The 8560-nt window shown below is 38.5% G+C and overlaps 1 protein-coding gene across 2 annotated transcripts; it reads right to left on the reverse strand.

The window, feature by feature from the left end:
• LOC111991731 (probable E3 ubiquitin ligase SUD1) lies at nucleotides 1-7779 on the reverse strand. Of its 2 annotated transcripts, none has more exons than XM_024023537.2 (9): nucleotides 7340-7779; nucleotides 5798-6490; nucleotides 3719-4486; nucleotides 3404-3615; nucleotides 2929-3291; nucleotides 2418-2575; nucleotides 2158-2321; nucleotides 1915-2061; nucleotides 1-966 (listed from the first exon to the last, which is right to left on the reverse strand). In XM_024023537.2, exons 1-9 carry the CDS (start codon nucleotides 7652-7654, stop codon nucleotides 460-462), a joined length of 3327 nt encoding a protein of 1108 aa, XP_023879305.1. In that variant the 5' UTR covers nucleotides 7655-7779; the 3' UTR covers nucleotides 1-459. The 2 variants fall into 2 exon arrangements, with proteins under 2 accessions (XP_023879305.1, XP_023879300.1); XM_024023532.2 differs by having other exon boundaries at nucleotides 2418-2578.
• Nucleotides 7780-8560: the final 781 nt, after the last annotated feature.

Below are 8560 nucleotides of genomic sequence, written 5' to 3' on the forward strand. Positions count from 1 at the left end.
TAATGATAAAATATATGCTTGCCTTAGAAGAAATTGTTCTAGTCCTTTAAAAACAATACAAAACAAAACAACCCATATGCTTTCACTTGTTTACAAGGCACATCAGCTGGCCAGACTAAGCTATGAGCACACATATAAGGGCGTAGGCATGTATGTCCATAAAAATGTACATAGAAAGGCAAATATACATGAAAATATGAAAAATGCAAATTTTTATGAACAAACTATATTTTATTTGTTTCCTACAATAACTAAGTTAACAAGTAACATATACACAAGCCAAACAATAGCCCTAGACATTTTTCTTTTGGTAAAAGAAACAATAAACCTAAACTTGACAATGCATTTCCAACACCTATAGAAAGGCGCATGCATCCTGTCGACATAGTGGTGTACAAGTCTGATGCTTCATAAAAGCCTCAGCAAATGTCAAAACTGACCAAATACATGCCTTATTTGTTAAGCATCATGTTGGATAGCACGCCTCAGCCGCAACCCCACATCGACTTCTCGGTCGTGTTGAATTAAACCAGTGCCCCGCAGATTAGAATCTTGCATTTCATCAGAAGTCCCTACCTCATTTTGCCTCTCTACAATGTCTTCCCCGAAGTTATGAAGCCTACGGCCAATCAGATAGCGATCATCACGTATGGAATTGTGAAGGTTTGTGAACCAGACATGGAATCTCTTGGCACAGAAGCACAACACACTGATGCAGAGACATCCCAGCCAGGCAAATCGATAGACTGCTGAGTTTACTATTAATGGATATCCAAGCACGGGAAAAACCCCTCTGGCTAAAACGTAAGGTACACATAAGGCTGTCAAAAGCTTCATTATTATTGGGAAGACAATCTCACGCAAAACCCAAAGACCTTGTAGCCTGGAGAAACCATCTTCTCTCACCCTCTCAAATTTAGTTCGCCAACTTTCATCCACCAATGGCATCATATGATCCAACATAACCTGTTCAAGCACCATACAAACACCCAAGGAAAAAAAAACTAAGTCAACTGTTAAATAAAGCAACCTCATGGTCCACCCATTCAAGATATAAATGCAACTCTTGGAAGGTGGTACTAATCACTCCATCACTAAGTTAAAAATACCAAACTGTTTCAGACAAAATATAGTTTACTGTATACCAAACTATGTCTCACTAGAAATTTCAGTGTTTCAGTCTGTTTCAGCCATTTCAGAAAACTTTCAGGTTTTTCGACCAGTTGTACAATTTCAGACCAATACCAATTGTAAAACTATTTCTTTTTTTTTTTCTTTTTTTTTTTTTGATAAGTAAAACTATTTCTAATTTGTTTTTTAAAACTAAAGGTTATTTTGGAAAATTTGGTATGCCCTAATTGAAATGAGATTTTAATTTTATAACAGAATGCACCAATACCCAAATATTTTGCTTCAGTTGACAATCCAAATTGCCACGAAAATGATATTTATAAGATTGTCCATATAAACAAGCTCCCTTTAAAATATGTAATAGAAATTTTGAAAAGTTAAAAAAACGTTTAAAATCACTCAAAGCACTGAAAATTTGGAAGACCATGATTTAACACCTCTCGCTCAGATCTTTCTAAATAGAACTGCTAACCAAAAATTTAGCATCAGTCTAATACCAGGTCTAGAAAAGTTGATGGCTTTAACATATTACAAAATTTCCCTTTGATTGCATTCACAGTTTTAAAAGCAATTTAGAAGTCCAGTAAATTTTTTTTTTTTTTTGTTTGTTTGTTGATAAGTCCAGTAAAAAGTTACATTCACTTGATAACTGGCAGCATACTTCAAGGAGTGGAAGAACTTGCAAACAGATTCCATAGCAAGCCCATCAATTTATTTAGTAAAGTAATTCATTTATCTTGATGATACCAAGTTGAAATGCACATAACGTGATACAAGACTCACCAGTCTAGTCCAGATCTTAAGAAAAATGAGCCCCAATGCCCAGTCTTGATACAGGAGAAAAACTGGACTTTCATCCACAGGCACCCGCATTGGCACAATCACCAAAAGCTCAAATAGCAGCCCAATCAATACTGGGATTACAAAAATCTGGAACAAAAGCATCAGAGCATTTTAGGCATATAGCTAACAATCAGAACTAAAAAAAACCCCAGCTTTAGCAAAATAAACCTAGATGATTCTTACCCATATTGACAAAAGCGCACAGCTCTTAGTAACGATGCCACACCATTTCCAAATTTGGCCCAACAAAACTTTAGCCCTCTTTGTTCTAATATGCTCAATGCAGTATCTCGCACCAGCTACGGCAGTCCAAATTAAGTAACTTCCAATGATGAAGGCATATAGATCTAAGAAAAAGAAAGAAAATGACAACAAATTAACATTCTCATCCCAGAATATGAAGAGCAATCAGTAGAAAAAAAAATTCAGTCAAACCATTATACCATTGCACTTGATGCCATGAGTTATTGGGAGAAGAGGAATAACATTGAAGATTGCCCTACCAATTGAGATTGGTACAACTATCAAGGTAGAGTTGAAGATAAGCAGAGTAATCCAAGCCACCACCAACAACAAGACAATGCGAAGTACAAAGCCATACCTGCTAAAAGACAATTTGAGCAAATGTTAGATGGTAGCTAGAACAGTCTATAACCAATAACAAAAACACATAATTCAAATACAAAGAAGTAACTTTTTCTTTTTAATAAGTAAAAATGCAAAGAAGAAACTAAGAAGTCCAGGTGACAACTCCATAATTTGAAGAATCAGAGGAGAACGCAAACCTATAGTAATGCATTCTGGCAGTAAGGTAGAAACTTGCTAAACAAATGGTATTATTAAAAAGAAAATACACCATAGCTAATAGCCTAATACTTTTCAACAGACTTCCACCTGAGACATTATTTGGACCCACTAGTGATAATTAAAATTGCAATGTACCCCAAAACTTACTCTGAATCAGATTGTTCATCAGCATCTTCCTCTGAAACATTTGAGTTCGCTGATGCAAGAATGCCTCTGTTTGGATCATCAGCACCTGCAAAAGCCACTAGGGCCTGATCATGTCCACCTATTTGTAATGCCTGAGGTCTATCTTGCCTTCCTAAGTCCCCATCTGTATTTTCCTGACCAGCATTGTCCTCAGGTCTGGGCAACAGGAAATCCATTAAACCAAGTGCCCAGCCAACGGCTGTAAACCAATATCTGAGAAGGGATTTAATTGTTGTCCGCAATTTAAAATGCTCAATGGCAAATGGGATGCAAATTTGGAAGAGTAGCATGTCAGCTGGAATTTCAGTAAATGGGTCAGACACCCTGCAATAGAAGAAAAACATCCAGAAGTAAGTTAACAGTCAATATCAACATGAAAAATGTACTGGTTAATTGCTAACAATAGGTGCCACAGAAACATTAGGGACCAACATACGATATATCAAGTGGAAAAATGGAGGGAGCCATCCGCATAGCAAGTTTGACTGGTAAGAACACCAGCATCACAATCAAACTCCCATAAACAGCAACTGATAACAGAACCCTGCGAGCGTGCTTGTGCACAGGATCATCAATCAAATCACGGAAAGGATTGTAGTTTGGATCAGCAGGATCTCGAAGAAAGTACAACACTCCATTACGCAAAACCTGACAATAGCAAGCAAATAATAATCCATCAGATCATTAACATATCAGGAAAAATGGTACAGAAATCATTGTAATGATACGATATGAAGGCAAAGAAGAATACCCCTCTAAGAAGGCTGACGAAAATGCTTATTTGCAACATATAAATGATTCCTACAACCCAATGAACCAATGAGCTCGCTAAAGGAGAAGCTGAGAAGAATTGAACTCTTTGAGCCATTGACTTTCCAAACATCCTTATAGTACATACATCTAACCACCATCCACACATCAAAGGAAACACCCCAAGTTCAATGACAAGAAGGAAAGCAACCTTTATCATGGTCATCAAATGCTTCATTGCTGCCAAAAATTGCCTGAAGAGAGATGGAATTGTCTCTGCTATAGAAGCAATACCATAGAACCTCCCCAAAGTCAAAGGCTCACCCTTAGTGTACCGGATAAACGCAACAATGCCAAGGTAGAAGAAAACTAGAGAAAAAATAAACATGTATCCAATGGCAAGAGTTGTAACATCTGAAAGCCGTAATGCTCCAATAGCTGCCCCTTTCAAGAGATCTGCTGAAAGTGGTGAACTAATATTGTTTGATACTTCATTTAGACCACTAAAATTGCCCTTCAACATTTCCGCAACCTGGCCAACCAGACCATTTTCTTGGCTTTCAGATGACAAATTTGTAACAGCAGTTAACGCATTCTTCAAAGTAGTATTTGCTAAGGAGAGGGCAGTGTCAGTAAGTGGTATGACTGTTGACAAAACTGGACCACTAGCGGTGGAGAAAAGCCAAGATACATAATAGAGTATTATCCGGCCTAACGAAAAAGGCACAAAGATCACAACACCAAGGAATATCATATTGCTTGCCAGAACCTGCAGAAGGCATAGGACCACTCATAAACCAACCAAAAACAGGAGAGAAAATTGACTTTAGTTTTTTTTGGTAATGGACTAAAAGACACAGAAAGTTAAAACACATGAATTCACAGCATAATTATGTCAGTCAAATACAATGATGAAAGCAATATATATAGAGGTAGAATATATGATAGGACCTCATATGTAAGGGCAGTATGGAGTCCACTAACTTAATAGTTGCCCTGCTATCCCACTAATGTGTAAGATATGACTCAATTGTAAATGTATAAGGCAGCAATCCCTCTTCTATGCACCTGGGGGCTTGCTCCTCTCCATTCCTTTCCAATATAATCAACCATCATATAATTGCATGTGAAACCATATTACAGATTCATTCTCACTGGTCTGCTTGATGGGATGATTGTATATTGTAAACTCAAATAATGCAGTAGCCATAGCATACTTCCTCATGTAATTATATCCTATTTAAAGCCACTCCACACAAAGATATGTTATGTGATACATTTACCAAGTTATGCAGCATCAAACATAGTGATAGTAACATACCAGTGTGTTTACCAGGTTATGTTGGGTATTAGACATGCAAGACATTACCCTCCTATTCATATAAATACATACATACGTGTGTGCGCGCGCGCGCGTGCGTGCATGTGCATTGGCATGTGCGTGTGCGTGTGCGTGTGCGTGTCTATTGTAGAAGAGTCTCAAATTAAACCGTCTTCCCCTGTTGTATCACTTGTATCCATACAGCAAAGCAGGGTGGGGTAGGGCAGTGATAAAGTGAGCAGAATTCCATAACATTCAAAAGGAGCAGTAATGAATGGAAACTTCAATTGAATTACAGACATTGTGTCTATTCTAGCAATCATGGAGCGATCTTACATATTTGTAAATCCATCAGACCACTACCTACAATCCCCTGTTGGTAGATCAATTAAGAGCCCTAGTCCCTTACCCAATTGAGTTCAAAAATCTAACAACATTCTCAATGATCCATGTAAGATTAAGACACAGCTCCTAAATTGAATGGCTTACTTATTTCATGTTTAATTCTTAAAAAGAATATTAAACAGAAAACTTAAAGTTGTAACTCACACTAACCAACAAAAACGGCACACAGTCCTTTAATATGACTGCCAGCACATACTAAAAAGAAACTTTGCCAGCATATAAAACTATTAGCCAAAAATAAATTCAAAGGGTAAGTGAGCCGCAAAAGCACGATAGATTGGAAACTAAATGGCAGAATAGGTATTGTAACAAGAATTGATCAGAAGAAGAACAAAAGAGAAACAATAAACTTACAGTGAATGCATTTTCTACTAAATGAAAAACAGGGCCCTGCATGCCAACAAGCTCATCGAAAGGCACATCCTCTGCACCATCAGCGTCATCCAAACCATCAAACATCTGTTCAACATGAGCTTCAAGACGAGCTGCCTGCATCTCCCACCGAGCAGCAACATTTTCTGCATTCCTCCTTATCAATTGACCGGCTCCTGCAATTCCTTGTGCTCCACCCACATCTTCACCAATTCCATCACCTGCATTATTCCTATTAGCTTGTCCAGGAGGTCTTCTTGCAGCACGAGCACCATTTCTGTCCCCCTCATCTTCTCTCTCAGCATCCTGACCTCCAAGTTCCCGTAAATGCCTGAAGTAATCCCTCAAAGAGGTGGCACCCAGAAAAATAAACACAATGCTAGCAGAAAGTAGGAACCCATGCAGACAATCAGTAAGGATAACTGTAGTGGATAAATGACTTAGAAATAATCTCTGCGCTTCACCAAAACTCCTTACAAAAGCCAACCGCCATATCCAGAAGGTAATGAAAGGTATTATGAGGAGCCACACAGAAAGGACAAAGCTAAGGCGCAAAAAGAATTGCAGAACATGACAAGCTTTCATTGCCATCCCAACAATAAACTCCTGAAAAGGAAGCCTTGTTGGAGCATTCTCGGCATAAACAGGGGAGAAGGAAAATGCATGTTTGCAGACCTGTAACATATTAATCAAAACACACATACACAGGATTAGAAACCATGCTAACCATAATCATTTGGGATCCACATGCTTAGTATTTTGCCTAAAAGCATTGTTATAGGCTTATAGCTATAATCTTCATGATAAAACCAAAATCACATAACATTATGCATATTAAAAACTGGCAGAAGCAGAAAGAGACTCTTGCACATTAGACTCCCAAAGTTGCTAAAGTCTAATTCCATTTTTAATGTTCCACAATCCACATTCCATTAGAGGAAAACAAGATTCCAACCATTTCAAAAAATTGAAAATCCTATTCTAATTGGTGTGAATTACAATACCCAATACTTCCTTGCTACACTCTAACTACATTAGAGACTCTTTCACAACAAAGACATAACAAATTACTCTTCAGCTCTACTAAATTTTGATAAAGAACAATTCGCAAACGCTCAAAATTGAGTCTTTCTCTATTCATCATTTTCAAATTTACCCCCTTTTTTATGACGTAGAACCTCACTAAGGCACGGCCCTTTGGACCCACCTGAGGAGAGTAAACCAGAGATACGCGACCCCATCTGCCAAAAATTACCCTAAAATTTTCCACTAAACAAATTAAAAAATTACAATTTCACCTATTCAAATCACCTAAGATCATCAAAACCCTAATTCACAAAATTATCAAATTCACCAAAGATTAAATGATTAAAATTTAATGTATATAAAATAATAATAATACCAAAAGAAACCCTAAAACCCTAATTAGACCTTCTCTTATCGATCTTTCAACATTTCTATTCAATCAAACAACCAATTCAAAACCGATCAGAGAGAGAGAGAGAGAGTGAGAGAGAGACGAACCTCGCACTGGCGAGCGTTGCTGTGATTGAGCCACTGCAAAAGGCAATCCTGATGAACATACTTGATGCTTCCGCTACAAGCACACGGGTACCGGAGCGGGTTATCGGAGTCGCCCGGGTTCCGACAGATCCGGCACACGTCCTCCTCCTCCTCCTCCTCTTCCTCATACCTCGCCTCCACGCTCCCCTTCAAACCTCGAGGCGACAACGACGAATTCGAAGCCGAATACGACGCCGCTTTCACGCTGCTGCCAGAAACGCCGCCGTTCTCATTATCGCCGTCTATGCTCGGCGCCGCCTCCGGGGCGATCTCCATGTTTGGACGAGTTTTTGGGATCGTCGAGTCGAGTTCACTCAGTGAGTTCAGAAACGGGCCCCCAACTCGGTTTTGGGTACTTGAAAATATAAAAAAGGCTTCCTCTTCTCTGAAAGCTATTATCTGAAGAAGAAGGTGGAGAAATATTGGGGGGGTTTTATTTGTGTTCCGATTTTGACCCCGTGGATTGTGCGATAATGACGGTTTTATCCCTGTGAGTTTGGGTTAATTACCGTTATCGTCCGCCGGCCCACGCGTATGTCGGATGACGTGGACGCGGGTGATTAGTCTGTTGCAGTGTTGTTTGAATGTTCATGGACAATCACTTTTGGAATTTTTTTTCTAAATAACAACAAATATTTAAAAATTTAGTTAAGTGTCACGTTTGAAAAGACTAACATCTCGAGTGTCTAAAACTCGAGTTCCAAGATAAAAATCGAGTTTTTAAGTCTCGATTTGTAAGCGGATAAGTGTGATGTGGAAAAAAATCCACGTGGAAATCGAGTTTTAAAGACTCGAGTTCCATAAACGCCGCTATAGAGCTTAAAAACGTCACTATAGGGCTTAAAAATGGAGTTATAAAAAATTTTTGCAGGAAAACGCCGCTATAGGGCTTAAAAATGTCACTATAGGGCTTAAAAACGTCACTATAGGGCTCCCTGAACTTGGTATTGAACACTAATAAAAAATTTTGCAAGAAAACGCCGCTATAGGGCTTTAAAACGTCACCATAGGACTCAAAAACGCCACTATAGGGGTGATCAAAATAATTTTTTTTTTGCATGGAACTCGATTTTCAAAAACTCGAGATCCATGTAGCATTTTCAGTCCAACAACACTCGCAAAGCGAGTCTTTAAGACTCGAGTTTTAAAATGGATCTCGAGTTTCTAAAACTCGAGATGCTA

The sequence above is a fragment of the Quercus suber genome, unplaced genomic scaffold (assembly GCF_002906115.3).
Source record: "Quercus suber isolate HL8 unplaced genomic scaffold, Cork oak 2.0 scaffold_130, whole genome shotgun sequence".
Taxonomy (NCBI): Eukaryota; Viridiplantae; Streptophyta; class Magnoliopsida; order Fagales; family Fagaceae; genus Quercus; species Quercus suber.

Bases quoted from the DNA above. Each gene is read 5' to 3' on its own strand.
- LOC111991731 (XM_024023532.2), bottom strand. From the start codon at position 7,654: ATGGAGATCGCCCCGGAGGCGGCGCCGAGCATAGACGGCGATAATGAG. The intron at 3,292-3,403 runs GTATGTTGGTCC...CTTCTATTGCAG, and splicing joins ATTTTTCCACTTGATATATC to GGTGTCTGACCCATTTACTG. The intron at 2,322-2,417 runs GTATAATGGTTT...TCTTTTTCTTAG, and splicing joins TCATGGCATCAAGTGCAATG to ATCTATATGCCTTCATCATT.